The sequence below is a fragment of the Lagopus leucura genome, unplaced genomic scaffold (genome assembly GCF_019238085.1).
Source record: "Lagopus leucura isolate 7727_CA_CO unplaced genomic scaffold, USGS_WTPT01 Super-Scaffold_100002, whole genome shotgun sequence".
Taxonomy (NCBI): domain Eukaryota; kingdom Metazoa; phylum Chordata; class Aves; order Galliformes; family Phasianidae; genus Lagopus; species Lagopus leucura.
This window is the reverse complement of record NW_024962263.1, coordinates 26,930,002-26,948,500: the sequence shown is the minus strand read 5'-3', so window position 1 is coordinate 26,948,500 and position 18,499 is coordinate 26,930,002. Positions and strand designations below refer to the sequence as shown.

Genomic DNA, 18,499 nt, shown 5'->3' with positions numbered 1-18,499 from the left:
GCTTATTCAAAAAAATATTTGAAATGAATACAAGCACAACAAAATAAAACACAAAACAACAAAAAGAGGGGAGCAGCAGGCTTCTTTTACACTCCACAGAAAAAAAATGTTTTCATAAAAGAATAATGAGCAGAGCTCATCCTGGATCTTGGTATGAATATCTGCAAAGTCTAACATGTAATGGTAAAAATTACATCATCTTTATACCAACTGCTTTTCTTCAAACAACAGTAAGATCAAAATGCTATTTTGAGCAGAACTGGTCACTGTATTTGTTTTCCATTAGATATATAATCTAGAATGACTCCAACAGCTAGCTGGGCATGAACTTTATTAAACTGCACTGGTTGCATCAGCTTTAGAAAATCACTGTCTATTCTTTGGTGCTTAATGAGTGCTCAGCATCAGATGTATGTTCTAATGTATGTACGCAGAATCTGCTCTGTTTACAAGTTTAATAGCTTTAATAAAGGTAATAAGAAACTGAGCTTCAGAATAATGGGCAATCCTCTGAAAATCTCAATAGGAATTAACACCATTGTTATTCAAGTTTAGATACAAACAAAGCAGAGAAATCCACGTCTACCATTCCCAATTTCAAATGGCCAGTATCTGCTTAAGTACACTGCACTGATTTAACAAGACTCAGCTCTGTAATGATGTAATATATATTCTTTTCTCTTTTCCATTAATTATTTGGCCCATAGCATATGTAATACTGAATACAATAAAACATCAAAAATGCAGACTTGAAGACACTGACTGCTCCTTACCTCTATTCCTTCCTTGTTTAAGGCATATTCGTCGAAATTCAGAATAGCAGTCTTGATAGTTCGTGGAGGGGGTAGCACAGTCAAGCCAATATTAATAGCATTGCTTCGTTTTGAGTCCAGTACAATGATTTCCTGTCGCTTCCCATCTGCAGCAGTTTTCTTGATCAAGAAGAGAACAAGAAGAAAATTATCCCTCCAGTCTGTTTGTTAAAGTCACTCCTTTCACCAAAGACTTCCCCTGTGCAAGGGTGCTGACAGTGAGTGCAAATCCTTTTTAACCACTAACAGAAGCTGACTCAGATACTGACCAAAGAAGACGAGCACAAGACACACAAGTTATTGCCAGCCTTGGGAAACTGCCTGACAAAGGCCAGAGGCTGCACCATGAGCTGAGGGTTCTCCCTGTGCTTCGGAGCTGCTGGAGCCTGGGGATGCCCAGGGCAGGGCTGCTTGAAGGGCTCCAGGAATTGGAGCAGCCACTGAACCTCTGACACCCAGCTGGCCCAGCTGGGGCAGGGGCAGGGTGGTTTCTGCTGGCTTGCAGGGCCTCTCCTGTGCTGGAGATCCACCTGGGACACAAGATAAGGAGCTAGAGAGGCCTTCATGGAGACACAGGGAGAGGGGTGCCCGCTCTCCCTGAGGCACAAGGAAGGATATTCTACCTTACAACTTATGGTATTTGAGGCTTACCTTCAGGAAAAATGACAGTATTTTAAATGACAGCAAAGACAAAATACCAAAGAACTACTAACAAGCTTTACACTTCATTCTTGAAATAAACGTGAATTCTTTTTCCTCCATGTCCCTATTCTTCTAATGCTAAAACGCATACTTACTGTACACAGTGAGTTACAAACCATTTACGACAAAACAGAGCTGAATGTTGTCTTTACTTTCATGACACAGCACACCTTTTAAACTCTCTTCGCATTGTGCAAAAAGGTGCCTCTTTGGCAACTGAATATATCATGTGCCAGGTTGCTACAAGGGATCTGCTCATTGTATATGGGGGTATTGAGAGAGAGAAAATGAGAGCATACAGCACAATCCAGCTTCTTACATCATTTTTGCTCTCTCTCAACACACAAAGCTTGGAAGCAAGTGTTCTGTTCTCTCCCTTCCTTTTCTCTAAGAGAGACGGGTTGAGGGATGCTGCCAAGCACTGCCTTGTAGGGAAAAGACCAGCACAATGAAGCAAGCAAGTAGAGACATGCTCCGCTGTGTACAAGCCCATGTTTCAGCACAGCACGGATGGCAGATATGTAACCATGCAATGAGATGTTACTGCTTTTTTTAAAAAATATAAAGAAATGGCACTTTCAGAACAAACAGGATAAATTTTAGGACAACTGTGATGACATTTTATTCTGCTAGAACTGCTCTTCTGTCAAGAGCTTCAAAGCATCTCTGAGTCCTCCTTGAACCTTTTCTAAGTATAAGACCTCTTTCTCTTAGGGAGCTGGCTTAGTGATCTGAGATAGCACTTCTCCTTTAAAGCAGTCATTTTTACTTTCTGGCCATTAATTGCTTTCTTGAGACCACAGTTAGTGGCCAAGACCACATAAAAACAAGTGGCGCTCACCACAGCCTGCTTCCTCTTAGTCTGTACTGCACTCCTCTGTATTTACACCGCCATTTTTGCAGCACAGAATCACTCTGAAGAATCCTTGCAGAAAGGAAGAGACTGGGGGAAAGGAGTTAAATTTAGGCTTCTCACATGCAGTATGGGTAAGTAAGCCACAGATCTGCAGCTCTGTGTTTAGGTTCCTAAGTTTGTCAAGAGAGACATATTAATTTGTGGGACATCCCATGCCAACTGCTGGGATAACTGCAATCACAGCAGTGCAATCCCTCCTCAGCAATGAGTTAGGAGAGACAGATGAGCTCTACTGGGGACATAAGCAGGAGAGGTATTTTCCAGTTCTACAGCTGCAATGTTGAGTATGAAAATCTGGAGTAATTCTTTACAAAAACAGTGGCAGATGAGAATTTAAATCCCTTCTGCGGATGAAGGCTAGGTTACAAAGAAATCCCTTCAGAATGAACAAAAAGATGAAGAAAAAGATTTTACTTGTTTAAACTTTATTATCCTAACACTAGGAAAAGAATTCCTTTTGGTCTGCAATTAAATCACACAGATGTAAGTGCCTGACTACTACAATGAGTTACAGCTACCAATTTCTGCTGTAATATTAAGTGATTTCAGAATGCGTTTTATTAGTTCATTAGTGCACTTGATTTCACATCTCAAAGTGCCAATACATAGCCTTGAGCTGCTGGTTATTGTATTATGGAATATAAATCAGGTGGTGGAATCATTCCTACAACGTACAAAGAGCTGCAGTGAATTTAGACTTTTATAAGAGCTAACTGGCCAGATGCTGTTGCCTTTTACTGAAGGCTTGGCAGACAAGATAGGTTATACAAAAGCACCAGCAGTCTCACAGAAGGTAACCTGTGGTTTGGTGAGAATGTAGTCTAAAAACCACCTATCTGCTTTAATTAAGCACGCATAAGAATTTCTATCACTTTCTCAGTGCTCAATTTTATATAAGAGCACCAAGATAGAAATCTCTCTCCTGTTTAAACTTGTAGAACTATGGGCATCAATAGTGCAGAAAAACTTGGGAAATCCCTTAATAACGAGATGGCAATTTCTTTTTGTTTCTATCTTAACTAGCAAGGATTTAACATGGGAATTTGAAAAAGAATTATTCAGCTGCCACTTACTTTGCTAAGGATATCAAACAGATAATATTTTTCAGAAAAGTTGTTCCACACTTATGACAAGCCTTAGCATTTATTCACCTTACAACAACCATTTTTACTGGAAGTATGTATCTAGGCACACACACACACGTGTATGTGAAAATAAGTTCCTTAATTTTTCACTCTTGCTTGCTTTTTGCCTGTGGGCACATGATGACTGATACTCCCACTGGGTATAGATGAATCAGCAAAATAATACTTTTCAATGACTTGCAGAACTACACAGATTTCAGAAGGGTTGGGCAGTAACTTTCGATTCAGTAGTGTATGCAACTACTGAATTTCTTGTTACAGAAAAATTAACACTTTGATGTACTTCGCCGAAATACCTGCTTTGTTTGGCAGTATGTGAAGGAAAGAAATTCTAGGCTTGTTTGGAGGGGTACCTGATCACTCCTTCTAGCCACTAATAAAATGTTGTGGTCCTCCAATTCAGAAAATAGGCATTCTGCAACAAAAAACTGCTCCACCAACTATAATCAATGTGCATACTGCACAAAGAGGAATTCCTTTCCTAAAATCAAGAACTACCCCTCTACCTTAAATTCCCCTATTATATCCTACAATTTAAAATCTGTTTTATTTTATTACAGTCTATTGTGTTTAATGAAAAACTTCTCATAAGCCAGGAAGTAGCTGTTTATAGCTGTGTGTTGTGGAAATCACAGTGAAGGATTAGAAACTGGAGTAAAATTGGTTACAGCTGGATAAAATCACATGCACAGGAGAGAGCCAAAGACCCCCAACCCCCACTCCAACACACGCTCTGGCTTCGCTTCTCTTATCCTTCTGGACTATTCCTTTTTCATGCACCTGCTTGCATCTACTGCTATGAAATCTGGAGGTCTGACTTTTGTTTTGTTGCTCAGTGCTCTTTTTTTTTTTTTTTTTTCAGCTGAACCAACTGAGCTGTGAGTCAGACTGTACAATATTATAGAATAAACCTGTTTTGGATTGCAGCCATTGGACACAAGAAACTAGACACAACGGGGAATGTACTTCCTGGAAATAAACCAAGCAGTCTGGAAAAAGCGAGAGTTATCCTAATTTGAGTGCAATCTTCATACCAAACCTCAAGTCCTCTATGGATTCAGTGGTCTGCTTAATTATTCCCACTCTCACTCGATCTGAGGACCATCTCATGCCCTGCAAGATTTGCTGGTATTCACAAAAAATACACAAGACTCTCAGAAGCTGGTGTGGAGCTCCACTGGTATAATTTTCAGTCATCATTGTTTTCTGTACCGAGACAATGATACGCTATGTCTGTGTTACAGGACGGGATGGAAAGCAAGCCAAAAGTATAATGTCTCATGCAGAGAGCAGTATTAGTGTCCAAGAGGAAAGCAGTCACCTAAATCATTCCTCAGACTTGCACTGATTTCAAAGAAACCTGCTCACTCATCTTTCAGTTAGGAGCCAAAAGCTGTGCCAAAACATCAGGCAGTCCAGGCAGGTTTGGGAAGAGTGCGTATGGTGGGGAGAATGCCCAGAAGTTGTTTGGGAACATAACTGACAAACGACTGGAGAAGTAAACAAGTTCACATTCCAATAATTCAACGTTTTATCAAAATTCAGGTGAGAATAGAACCTAAGAATCGACCAGACAAATCCATTCCAATATTGGCATTTAGCACACAGCTAAAGTTTGGAAAAGGCAAATATGTCATAATTCCACATTAAATTCAAGGAATTAAATGCTTCGTCGATCTAAGAAAACGTTCTCATTCTTTCCATCTATGAACCATCTGTGGCAGATTTGTATTTACAGGGAGAGAGATGAGAAGTAACACACTACCATGTCACCAACATTCCTTCCTCACCAGAAAAGGAATGAGAGAAAGAAATGAATCTCAATATCTGCCAAATGAACTATCAGCTGAATACGTTTTTAAGGTGCTATGCCACACATTTCAAAGTTATAAGCAATGCATGTATGACAATTGTTTTTGCATCACAAAAAGTTCAATTTAGAACAGTGATAAGATCTAGGTGAGTCATATATTCATGCACCCATTGTTTGCCATTCACTTACGGGTACGGGTTATTTTTTATGTCACTATAAAACATACAAGCAAGTTATTTATTTATTTTAACGAAGAGAGGTGGGTATATTTCACTAGCATTTTAACTGAAGAGGAAAGTCGTTTTCCTGATATTAACTACTCTGATTAGAAGTGAATTTATGAAGCCATGAAAAACAAATGTTTCAACTAATACCTAATTCCTACTGAATGTAAATATAAGGGATTTTTCTGTGTTGTCAAGTTCAACGTTAAACAGCAGTGAAAACAGCTTTCATGAATTTATTTCATAACAATGCTAAGTATCAGGAAATCCTAGTTGTTGAGATATTTCCTGCACCAGCTTCAATCCTAAAATTTGGATAGCCCTACTGTCCAAATTAAGGATTGTAAGTATGCCTGTTTACCACTATTTTTTAATAAAATAGTAAAACTGCCCTTCCTCACAAAATCCTGCAGAGTTTAACTGTAAACTTGGTCTAGCTTATAAAGCAATCCTGCACAATAAAGTACGTGAGTGGGCATTTTGTTGCAGAACAAATCTGATATTCTAAACTTTCTATGCAATGATTAGGAAAATATTACCAAGTGAAGCACTGTCAAATACAGATATGAATCATCATGCTCTGACCTTTAGATAAATGTAACAGAAAATACTTCATATTTAAATACCTGGTTTGGCACTAAACTACAAATGCATCAATGTATAGTTTGTTGGTATTCCCACCTGAAGTGATATCCCTGAACTGACAGACCTGAGACAAGAGGACAGGCCTGGCACAGACACCACTGTGTCTCATTTTCTAGTTTCAGGTTATGGAATATCTTCTGTCATAGACCAAGCTAGAAACACATCCCGTAATTTCCACTGTTTTCATATAAACAGCATAAATCATCTACATTTAAGTCAAAATGAATACCAATACAATAGCAAAATAAGAGTGAGCTGAATATGAGCTGTACCTTTGTGACAGGCAGTTCCTTGGACTTCGACTCAAAGAGATGCTCCAGTTTGGAAGTGTCTACCTTAATGGGTTCCAGTTTCGACCACAGGAATTCTCTGCAGCGTTTGTTGTTTTTACACTGCCACTCAAATGGCCGTACCTCATTCCAAAACAGACGGATGGTTTTCTTCTTCTTTATAAATGCTGGCTGACCCCTAGAAACCTGGGGTGACCCTAAACCCTGAGGAGTGCTGAACAGCGGAGGAGGAGCCAATAAATTAGCAGAGGGTGGAGGTGGAGGCGGACATCCAAACAGTGGGGGAGGTGGTGGAGGAGGCAAACCCAGGAAAGAAGGTGGAGGCGGAGGAGGGGGAACAAGGGAGTCCCCAGGACCCATATCCATGTCCAACACATCTACATCATCCTCCTCCCCCAAGTCTGTAAAATCCATGTCTTTGATTTTAAGTTCTCTAGGATTAGCCATGAGTTGATCCCAGATGTAGTCAGATTCCTTCTTTGGTTGCGCTGGTGTTTTCTCAGGGACCTGTTCACTGATTTCATCTTCAGGCAAGGCTGTCCCCTTGGCCAACTCACCACTATTGAATTTTTCCGCAAAGGCTTTCACGCTGCCTTGGTTGTCCAGGTTTCCAATCTCCATCTTTTTGACACTTTCATCTTTGGCCTGCTTTGTGGCCTGAAGGATAGAGATCCTACTGGCTAGACTAGTGAGGGACTCTTCACTTTCCTCCGTCTCCTTCTTTTCCTCCTTCGCCTCCAGCTCCTTCTCCTCTTCATCCTTGGGCTTTTTGTTATGCGCATACAGCATGTCCAGCATAAACCGCTTGTTGTTGAGGATGTTGCTGCACTGCTCATTCACGCCAGCATCCTGAATGGTCTGGGACCATGGACCTGCAATCACACACACACACAGATGGGAAAAGTCAGGAGAAGGGAGCCAGAGCATCAAGAATGCTCCCCACCACAAGAAAAATGTTTTAGGGTTGCATGCACAACTACTCTGAAACTGGGTAAGCAACAGGTTCAGAAATTTTGCTATTAGTGAGAGTGCTGATATATGACTCAATCCCAGTGGGTTGGGAGTACTTCTCAAAGAAGGAACAGCAGCAGAAAATAATTGGTTTAGCTCAGGAGGGACTTCATAACTCAGGATCTTGAGATTTTGGGCTTCTTCTGAAATCTGTCAGATTTAATTTTGTACTTCCTATCCCAGCTCATTTTACACAGTGCATAAATGCTCAGAATATTTTGTAATCCAAAGTGGGATTTAAATATTGTGACCATGTCAAAAGACAGGTTGCCATCATACTTCTGATCAATCCATAAACTGGAAGGAAAACTTCCTCAAGAGAGGAAATTTACCTGCCTGACTTCAAGGTCAAGATGTAACTGCTTCCTCCTTCCCCTCCTCCCTCTCTGACCGCTAGGGGAGGACACTCTTCACATCTGGCTGCACTTTGAATCTCTTGGCTGGTGCCTGGTCTGTCTTCATGACAAGGGCTACTTGAATCACAGAGCTGATTGCATACCCAGGGTACAGCTCTCAGAGCAACTTTGTGAGTAGAATCATAAGAGCAAGATTTTCAAAGTTACTTTTAAGAATACATGCACCTAAATAAAGTCTTCTAGTGATTTCTGAAAATTTTCTCATCAGATGCTGTTACCCTTCTGTAGCATATGACGGAATTGAAAACGTAATAGCCTCCTTCCCACATCACAGCCATTTAGAATCTCACTGTAATGAAGCTTTATTTTTCCAACTACTGCTTTTTAAAACTATAATCTACAGAACAATCTGTTTAAGACAGCACTGTAAACAACAAACCACAGCAGTCAATTTGTAAAAATAAATGATGCAAGCATCTTAGATTACATTTTCCTAAATACAATACTGTTTATACCTTGCAGTTGCCTTTTCACTTGTACTTCCATTTCATGTTTATTTCTCATATGTTCCTGATGTCTTCAATACTTAAAGAGTTTTAAATATCTTTTAAGGTTTCTGCTATCATAGAATCATGGAATCCTAGAACGGTTGGGGTTGGATGTGACCTTTAAGATCATCTAGTTCCAACCTGCCTGCTGCAGGCAAGGACACCTCCCTCTAGACCAAGTTGCTCACACCCCCATCCAGCCTGGCCTAGAATGCTTCCAGGGAGGGAGCATCCACAACCTCACCTGGCAACCCGTTCCAGTGTCTCACCACTCTCACAGTAAATAATTTCTTCCTAATATCTAGTCTAAATCTACCCTCTTCCAGTTTAAACCCATTTCCCCTCGTCCTATCACTACCTGCCCTTATAAGAAGTCCCTCCCCAGCTTTCCTGTAGCCCCCTTCAGGTACTGGAAGGCTACTTTAAGGTCTCCTTGGAGCCTTCTCTTCTCCAGGCTGAAGAGCCTCAACTCTCTCAGCCAGTCCTTAAAGGGAGAGTGCTCCAGCCATCTGATCATCTTCATGTCCCTTTACTGGATCTGCTCCAACAACTCCATGACCTTCTTGTGGTGGGGGCTCCAGAAATGGACACAGTACTCCAGGTGGGCTCTCACGAGAGCAGAGGGGCAGAATCACGTCCTTCAATCTGCTTCACTTGATGCAACCCAGGATATGGCTGGCCTTCTGGGCTGCAGGCACACACTGCTGGCTCGTGTTGATTCTCTCAACAATCAGCACTCCCAAATCCTTCTCTTCAGGGTGGCTCTCAAGCCATTCTCTGCCCAACCTACATCTGCACTTAAGATTGCCCAAATCCAGATGCAGAACTTTGCACTTGGACTATCAGTTGATTTGCTTTCTTACTATGACAGCTATCCATGTACTCTCATCAAAAAACCCCAGACAAAATCTCTAAGATGGGGTCTCTTAGTCGATCTGCATTTCCCCTATTTATTCAAATGTTATTGCTATGAATACTCCTGCTCTTGCTATCTAATTGCTCACTTCTCTCCCTCCATCCACAGCGATAAAGTTGTGAAATGCCATTAGAGAAATGAGAACAATAAGAAGTCAGGTTCAGCAGCAAGGCTGGCCAAGAAGCTGGGACCAAAGGCTTTATTTCTTTGCCCTTAATGCACCTGAGTAGAACCAATGGTAAAATAACAGCTGGGAATCTGATAGCTGCTGGAAACCAGTGCTTCCCTTTGCTTTCTGATTCTCCTTATCTAGTAGAACTCAAACGACTTGCTACATGAGAACTACTTCATAGCACAACCTAATAAATATTTGGCCTACTGATAACATATGCCAATTTTAAGATGCTGTTATTTGATTACCAGGGTACATTTCTTAGCTTTTAACAAAAAAAAGTACATATGCATTTATTTAGAAAGAAAGGATCAGGATCTGGGGAAAGTTGTAACCTATTCTCCTTTATTTGCACTTGGAAGATCTTGAACTTTGTCACAGTGCAATAATATCTCTCATCTATCATATCCATCATGCCTTTCCTATGCATATACTCATTTACTGTCTGTAAGAGTAGAACAACATTCTAAGTGCCTCATTTAATTTAATCTTAAAGCTGGTTGAAAAGAAGATTGTTCTTAAATTTAGAACAAAATTAACTTAATGCTTCCAGACAAAAAGTGATAGTGTTTAAACATAAACATCATAATCTGAAAATTCACTACTATGAGGTAATCCTTGTTACTGGGTCATCTCTTTTCTTTCAGTAAGAAGTGAGGTTGTTTCACACTGTATAGCAATTTTTGTTTTCTTATCTAGAATTTAAAGCACTTAGGACAATGTTTTCCACTGTTGAGCCCTAAGAAGACTTGGAAGTGCCCTAATAACACTTATTCCTTAACCTCTTTACAAAAGTCAGCAAACAAACAAACAAATGAAAAAGGAAAAGTATAATTAATCAATGAAGGTCAAAATATGTCTTTTACTCCCTGCCTGGATGGCATGACTATCTCTGGTCATAATTATCTCTCCAGGGCAGAAAACTGGTTCTTTGGATTCTTAAGTTGTTTTCCAGGCTGGGCTACTCTTTGCACGAAACCAGAAACACTGGTTGCTACAGAGCTGCAGTCTAAGACAATGTGTATTTTAGGGGCCTTCTCCACCTGAGCTAAGGAAGGTTGTAGCCTAGAACTATAGTCTGCAGCTCCTATGTATCTCTCTCTGCTTTCTGAAGCCTAAGACAGGAAAATTGGAAGGATGGAATAAAGAGCTCAGCCCTTATTTCTCTTCCTATTGAATTAAAAGTTAATGGCATGTGAAAAGTTGTTTGTAATCTCATGAAAAACTGTATCAGCAAGGCTTCTTATCTCATTGTTTGAGGTGTAGAAAAGACAACTCCTTGGGGGGTAGAGTCACTTCAACATCATGATTCAACAGTTACTACATTAATCTTAAGGAAGAAAATGGTCTCAAGTTAAAAGAAACCTCAACTGATGAAGGCTTTTTTGCCCCTCAAACACAGAAGCCCCATTAAAGTCTGTGGATTTCCAAGCAGGGAAAAGACACCGACCTGGCCACTGAAAAGGAAATCTTCAATCAGGAGCAAAGGGTTTGTTTGCTGATTAACAAAACAACAGAGCTGCAAATTTTACACTTTTTTTTCCCACCAGAAATCCTTCATTATTGAAAAAACTTCAATTTACCAGTTTCATTGTCACTGGTTAACTTGTCCTCTCTCTCTTCCCTCTCTAAAGTGCTGCTTGCTGAGGATATGCTGGATGCAGAGCAGTTGTCTTTTTCATTCACTTCCTCATTCTGCCTCTCTTTTTCACTGAGTATTGCACTTTCTTCTGGCTCTCTCTCTGGTCCTTGCTCCACCTCACTCTCTGGTCCCACCTCTGTAGCCTCTATTTCCTTGGGTGTCTCCGTTCCCTGCTCAGGCTCTGCCTCAGTCTCCTGCTCTGCTTCTGGTTCTGTCTCTGTCTCTGGTTCGGGTTCACTGGCACTCACTGGTGGAGAGAACAATGGGAGAAAGAGATGCACTTAACAGCAGAGTTGTGTCAGGCTCACCCATCTAAATGAGAACGATGTGAAAACTGTACAAGTGCCTTATGGAAAGAAAATAAAAAGCAAGTCCATGGCATGCTTAACATTATGAGCAACAGATTGATGAATGTTGTATGACGACAGCGTTGCACACGAGAGTGGCCTGGCAAACTCCTTTGCCTACTGTCTGGAGCCAATCCACTGTTCTTATACATACTTCCACAGCTGGAGTGTTGGACTTGCATAAGGATTTGAACCAGCAGAAAATGGGCATCCCACCCATGACATTGAAAATTCAGTGCCTAGACAGAGTCAGGAAGCAAGAGATCTTGTAAAAAGCAAAAAGGAGAGAGACTGTGGCTTTTTTGGTTGAATTTTCTTTGGTTTCTGGAGGAATTCTTTTTTCACCTGATGAGGAACACTTCAACAAAAAAAAAAATACAATATTAGTTTTATTAACACAATGAAATGGCACAGTCTGGAAATGGCACTGACACACATCTGTTTGACAAAAAACATATGGTTTTTTCATGCACATTTACTTCAGAATAGCCACATCAAAACTGAACTAAGTTTTCAAATGCTTGGCATATGGCACAAATTCAGTTTCCAATTGGTTGGCATATGTTATACATTGAGCTTTTTATCAGTTGGCAATGTGGCGAATACTGTTGATAGCACACCTGGTTTCTTCTTCCCTGCTTTATCACTGACAGTGAACTTCATTCTTCTTTATTTTTTTAGCTAAAACATCTGATTTTCACATGCAAATATTCTCTGCATGCGGCAAAGGAACTGAAGAGCATCCACTCATATTCACGTCAAGCAGCTCACCATTTTATGAATGCTGAAATTGCCATGCAAGAGTGATGAAAACAGGCACGCATGTTAGTTTTGCATACTCCCCAAATTCCCTCTGTGCTAAATTTTGTGTCAGGTGACTACAGTGACCAAGTCATGCTCATTTTTTCCTTCTACTACTTGTCATTGCAATATTGCAAAATGGACTTGTCATCATCTTTGGATCGCATGATGTACAATGAGACTTTCTTCAAGAACAAAATGATCCTATGAGGCAAATAGTATCACAATGGAATGTAGCTGAAACAGGTCAGTTCTCTAGGGAGCAGGTAGTGGATTAATCCAAAAACACCATAAGCCAAAATAACAAAAGTCGCAATGTTTTCTGAAGACTGCTGCACATTGAGTGCCTATTCTTTTTTCTGTGACACCCACACAAAGAATGATGATTACTAACAATGCCCATGCCTTCTCTTTACAACAACACACATTTTTGAACTAGCTTTGAGGAATGCATCTTCAGTATCACGCTATTCCACTTCATTTTATATAATTTTAGTGTAAAAAAACCACAAATTATTTTTTTCCTTCATTTTGTTGGAATTAAGCTTTTACAATTTCACAAATGATTTTAAACGTGTAGTTGGTTAAACAACCATCTATGCATAAATAAAACTTGCACATAAATGTTAGCATAATATGTTTAATAAATAGTCCATGCATACTCAATCCCCTTTAAATGTATTAAAACACAATTAGCAGTTTACCCTTTTCCCTCTTCTACAAAAAGAGAATTTAAAAGTCTGACTTTGATTTGTGAACAGCTCAGTGCAGACCTTGTCTCTTTAAATGTCTTACTTACAACTCTACTCTTGGCATTGCCTGTGAGAGAATCAAAATTTTAGAGAGCTGGCAAGGAGTTGGGCAAATAGTGGTGTATATCTGACTACAGCTGTTAGTTTGATGGTGTAACACAAGAATACTTCCAAGTCAAGACAAAATTTGAGTATAACTGGGGTACAACCTTAGGTATCCTGGAACTAGCATAGTACTGTACAGCGAGATTCTGAACTTCTCATTCTGCAATGGTCCACGATGACTACATAAATACATACAAATGTCTTCAGCTTCCTTAACTAGCCATTCTAGACTTTTCCCTGGAAGACCAAAAAGTGCAGTGACCAGGAAGGTCAACTCCAACAGCTTAGGTGGAGAAAGAAACTGACTGAAATACGAAAAGGACCACTAATGTTTTGTTATCACGAAGCTACACTTAAGATCCTACTAAGGATACAGTCAGGGAAGACATCAGAAATGCCTGAGAAAATGAGAATGTAAACCTACAAAAGCAGCATTCAAAAGAATTCTGAATTCTCTGCACACCAGAAATATTCCACACATAGCTGAAAGATGTAGTGTCTTTGGAGATCATCTTATCTTTGGATATGCTAAAGAGTAGACAGCATTATGCTGACACAAGCTGCCTTTTTTGAGTTCAAGGAATATCAAAATCTGAAGACTTCTAGAACAAAATAGGGGTACACTGATACTCATCTTGAAAGTCTCTCTCCCCCTCTCTTCTGAGATCATATCAATCTGCCTATCTATCACCCAAATTACATATAGTGAGCTATGTCCAGAAGTGCTTCCCTTGAAGAACAGTTCAGAAATCAATTTTGTCAACAAACACTAGCAGGAGAATGAAGCTAGAAAGTCAGCCATGTATCTATTGCCTGCAGTTCCATTCATGGGTTGATATTGTTGAGAATTCCTAAAGCTGTTAACAAACAAAATTCTTGGTGTATAAAATGAGATGGAACTTTCAGACTAGTACAGACTCACGAGGAGGAGGAAAACAGACCATGAGTTTAAGGAGTAGTTTTTGAATCTTATGCCTATTTCTTTTTTTCTCCCAAAAGTTAATCTCCGAAAATGCATTACTGGAAAAAAACATTCTGAGGAGAATGAAATCTCCCAGAGCAGCTATGTATCCTCAGCACTGATGGACATGGTAGCAGAGCCCCTCAATGAACGTGTAAAGATTGTTTTGTTTCTCAAAACATCTAACATTTTGAAGACTTCGTCTCTCACACACACACAACAAGATAACAATGTGATTTGCCGTGTTATGATCATATATTGGTGATAGCCCTTTTCTGCCCTTTTCTGAATAAGGTTGACTGGACAGCAAGCTGCTTCCTTCTGAAAATAGCTATGAACTCACAATGCTGCACAGGGACATGGAAGGAAATTTTTTTTTATACTCAGCTATTAAAGAACTCTGAACAGACACAGGTTCTCATATCTTTACTAGCTGCTAAGATTTCATTCCCTCAGGCCTATAAACCCTCAGAAAGAACAAATATCCTAGCCCTACACCTAATCCCTTGCAATTGTAATAAATTAGTCAACCTCATCTTCATCTCTTTTCCTTGCTCTCTATTTGGAGCTGGAAAACGGTGTCTCTTGAGAAAACAAAGCAAGTCTGAAGAAGGTTGGTTGAATTCTTGAGGCAATTCAACCAAAACTTAAAGCTTAAAGTCTGGATCTCCCTTCAGCTCTTCCAGCACAGGACTCATCTTGCAGTGAATTCAGCAGGGCTCACCTCCTTTACTCTTTCTTTCTCCACCCCCAACCTCCAATCTTTTCTCCCCAACCCTTGCAATGGTAAAAATTAGCATAGAGTGACTGCCAGGAGGGTACTGTCTCTCTCTTCCTTTGTCATCCCCTCCCTCACCTACTCCTCTGTCCTGCCGTACAGCTGTGGCTGTAATGGCCCCACTGCACATTCATGCTTCAGTGCTTCTCCATCTCCAGACATCCTCACTAGTCATACTTAATGCAATATTTGAACCTTGCTTTGCTACTGATACGTTCAGAAATTTTCCTTCTATCCAGAAGGCATACTTGGGTTGACTTGTTTACTTCCATGAGTAGAGTACTCCATAAAGCTGCTCTTCTAAAAGAAGGAATTGTATCTGATGCTTTTGTGAATTGATTTCAGAGATTTCTTGGTTATTGTTGCTTTCCTTTAATGCACATGTGCATTTCATAAAATATTATCCAATGAAATTACAAAAGAGGAAGTAGTTGCTTTGAAAAAAAAAAAAAAATCTATTTTGCAGTTATGTGACTGCCTTCATTTCCTCTGAATGCCATACCACAAGTTTTACAAGAGTAAGTTGTATAAGACTTGATTACTTCAGTGGAACCAATTGTTTTATATGAGAAAACTATGGTTTCTCATATATTCTCAACAGATCACTACGTCCAGATTTTTACGTTGGGTAGAGACACTGAGATGCTTCATAGAGTGGGAGAAAGTTCAACAGACAAAATCCATTTCCTACTTAAGCCCAGTAGATACTGGATGGACAAACTATACTTCAACACAAGCAGGGTGAAATAAATTTAACTTCTAAAACCACAGATTGCTTTGCTACTAGAGGAACGCACTTCTCATCTGACTTTGTGTCTGAATTGTGCAGGCAAGTATAACACATCTGTTAACACTACTCTTGCAGAGTCTTTGGAGGGTCCTATGAACAGAACTGAGGAATTATTTTCCTTCTGCAGTTTTATGCTTGTTGGAGAGGATGATGAGTCCCATGTTCAACACAACTAATTGGGGTTAATGTAAACTAGCTCTGTCCAGGGCTCTATTTCAGCTTTCCTACAACTTGCTTAAGCAAGTTAATGTCTTAGTTTCATTCTCTGTTAAGTGCGATTTGTAACATTTCCTAAGGACAGAAAAAGAACATAAGGAACTCAGATAATAAACAGCCTAGAGGCCATGGCACAAAATCTGCAAAGAAGCCTGCCAGTTGTTGGTTGATCCAATCATCTTCCACCTCCAGAGAACAAGAGAACTTGCCCTCCTCATGTGCTCATTATTTCAAATGACCTTCCCAATATTTTTCCTAGGCCTGAGAGAGCTACCCTTTTTCATGCACAGCTTTCACTTAAGAATGCAGATTTTGAGCCCGTGTTTGGGTGCTGGCCTGGCTGTCTGCTTTCAGTTGCCCTTGGCTGGAATCTCATCCTGCTCCATCCATACTTTTTCTCCTTGTAGTTTACTGCTAAGCTTCCAGGTGTTGCTCTCTGATGCCTATTGATGTTGCCAGAATTTTCAGTACAGAGGTCCTGCCTACCCACTTGTTGATTGCTTTGCCACAACCAGGCTGCCTAATGTCGCCCTGTACACCTGCTCTAAATGTACTCTCCAAATGGACTGTGCTGCTGTGCTGCTCCATTTCATGCTTTTTTTTTTTTTTTTTTTTGAATGCTTCCAGGGGAAATATGTTAAAATAATCATCATAAAAGAGATACTTGCTCCCTACCCAGCTCTGAAATCCTAATGGTGGAAAAATCCAGCTTACTTGCTCTAAAGGTAACGTAAAGCTCAAAGAAATGGGTATCTGGATGTTTCTGACTATCAAATTTACAGGAAAATACCTATGTTTTTAAATTCAAATGATTCCACCGAGACTTTTAAGGTGCTAAATAATAAAACTGGGAATATAATTGAAAAAACACATAAACCTAAATTAAATAAACTTCACCTACTTAATATAGTGAGAATAAACATACGTAACATTTGGTATTTGTAACTTTTTTCTTAAATTCCCTTGCTTTATAGCATGCTAGTAGCCAAAACACTCAATAAAACCAAGCAGTGCAAGTTACAAATGCATTAATCACCAATAGCATGTAGCAGGAAATAAAATAAAAATGAATGATGGCGATAATTCACCCTCAACATGCACTCTAGCTCCCAAAGTTAATGCAATATTGTGTGGTGCAAATATAAAACCATATGGTGGGTGTTTTTTTTCAAGACTGAAGGAGGAAACATGTTGCAAATGGCAGAATGACGTGCACACACAAAAAAACATTGCTCTGTACACCAATAAATTATATGACAGCAAACCAACCGTGCAAACACTAATTATACTTTCCTTTTCACTAATTGTCTGTGGTCTCTTTTAAGTCCCTTACTACTTTTGCTACAATTTTAAAAGCTTTTGTTGGTGTTAAAAATAACCAACACACCCTCCCTGCCTTCAATTAAAGAGCCTTTCTGTTTGCCCCATTCAGCCTGTGTTCTATTGGAAGATTATTATAATCTTGGCATTCATCTGTTGTTCCAGAGAATCCACGCAACCAAAATCTGCTGGCAGGAATATTGTTGGTTTAGCATTCAGTAACTTCTAATATACAAGGAACATGATGCTAAAATTAAGACCCTCTGTATGATATATTTTCCAATTAATCCATTCTAATAGCATCAGACAATACTAATATAAATCGTAGCAATGATTAGCATTGTACTGTTTGCTTGAATAGACTACAAGACATCCAAATCTATGAATAAGAAAAAGAAAAGGAAGTTTAGGAAGACAGCAAGGACCAATATAACAAGACCCTTTACTTTGGCACTTCAGAGGTGATGTTCTTACACTCATGCATGAAAAATCACTGCTAGTCATAGAGAACAATCATAAAAGATCCCTCTTTTCCCCTTGCCCTGCTTTTTACCTACCTTCTGAGTGCTGTGGAGTACCACAGGGGGTAGAGGGGATCTTCAGCTCTTCCTGGGACTCTATGGATGCTGGGCTGACGCACTTGGATACAGGTGAGGATGGGGCTGAAGGAGATTTCAGGTTCAAGGACAGCTCACTTCTGCCTCGGCTTACACTTCGACTCTTCAGCTCCTTCTCATATTCCTCAGCTGCCAATCTCTCCAAGTATTTGTATCTGAAAGTTAAATTCCAAAGTGTTTCCGTAAAGAAAAAGAAGTCTGTGGCTGATGCTTGTTTATGGATGAAACACCTGCAAAGAGTGAGCTGACTTCCAGACTCAAGGGGTACAGCACTAAACTGGTTGCCTGGTCAACCTGCCAAAAAATGCAAACCGAAGCAAAGACTATTGCCCTGAAAAATGTTAAACTGTTCATGACAAAACAAAAGCAAAAAGCAGCAGAATTAGAGAGTCCTTAGATATAGCGTTGTGTCTGCATAGCACTTCTCCTTTAGGAAGCGTTTGTCTGTCCTCCTTTTCACCCTCCTACTTCACCTCCTGCTCCTCCCAGCCCTCCCTCTCCCAAAACTAAAACGGGAGGAAAAAAAACACTGAACAACCTCCAAAGCCAGACCCCCTTAATACTGATGCAAGCAGCCAAAGTCTGAGACTAGATGCAAGGAGAGGAAAATGGCTCAGTGC

General features: G+C 40.0%; 1 protein-coding gene across 5 annotated transcripts in view; it reads right to left on the bottom strand.

Moving 5' to 3' along the window:
• The window catches only part of FHOD3 (formin homology 2 domain containing 3), a 359,344-nt gene that overhangs the window by 50,847 nt on the left and 289,998 nt on the right, over positions 1-18,499 (bottom strand). For 4 of the 5 annotated variants that reach the window (XM_042868621.1, XM_042868617.1, XM_042868618.1 and 1 more), the window contains 4 exons: positions 17,820-18,034; positions 11,134-11,439; positions 6,530-7,419; positions 774-932 (listed from right to left, as the gene is read on the bottom strand). In XM_042868621.1, coding sequence (XP_042724555.1) covers positions 774-932; positions 6,530-7,419; positions 11,134-11,439; positions 17,820-18,034 — 1,570 coding nt within the window. The remainder of the gene's footprint in view (positions 1-773; positions 933-6,529; positions 7,420-11,133; positions 11,440-17,819; positions 18,035-18,499) is intronic. The other variant, XM_042868620.1, reaches the window with a different exon arrangement.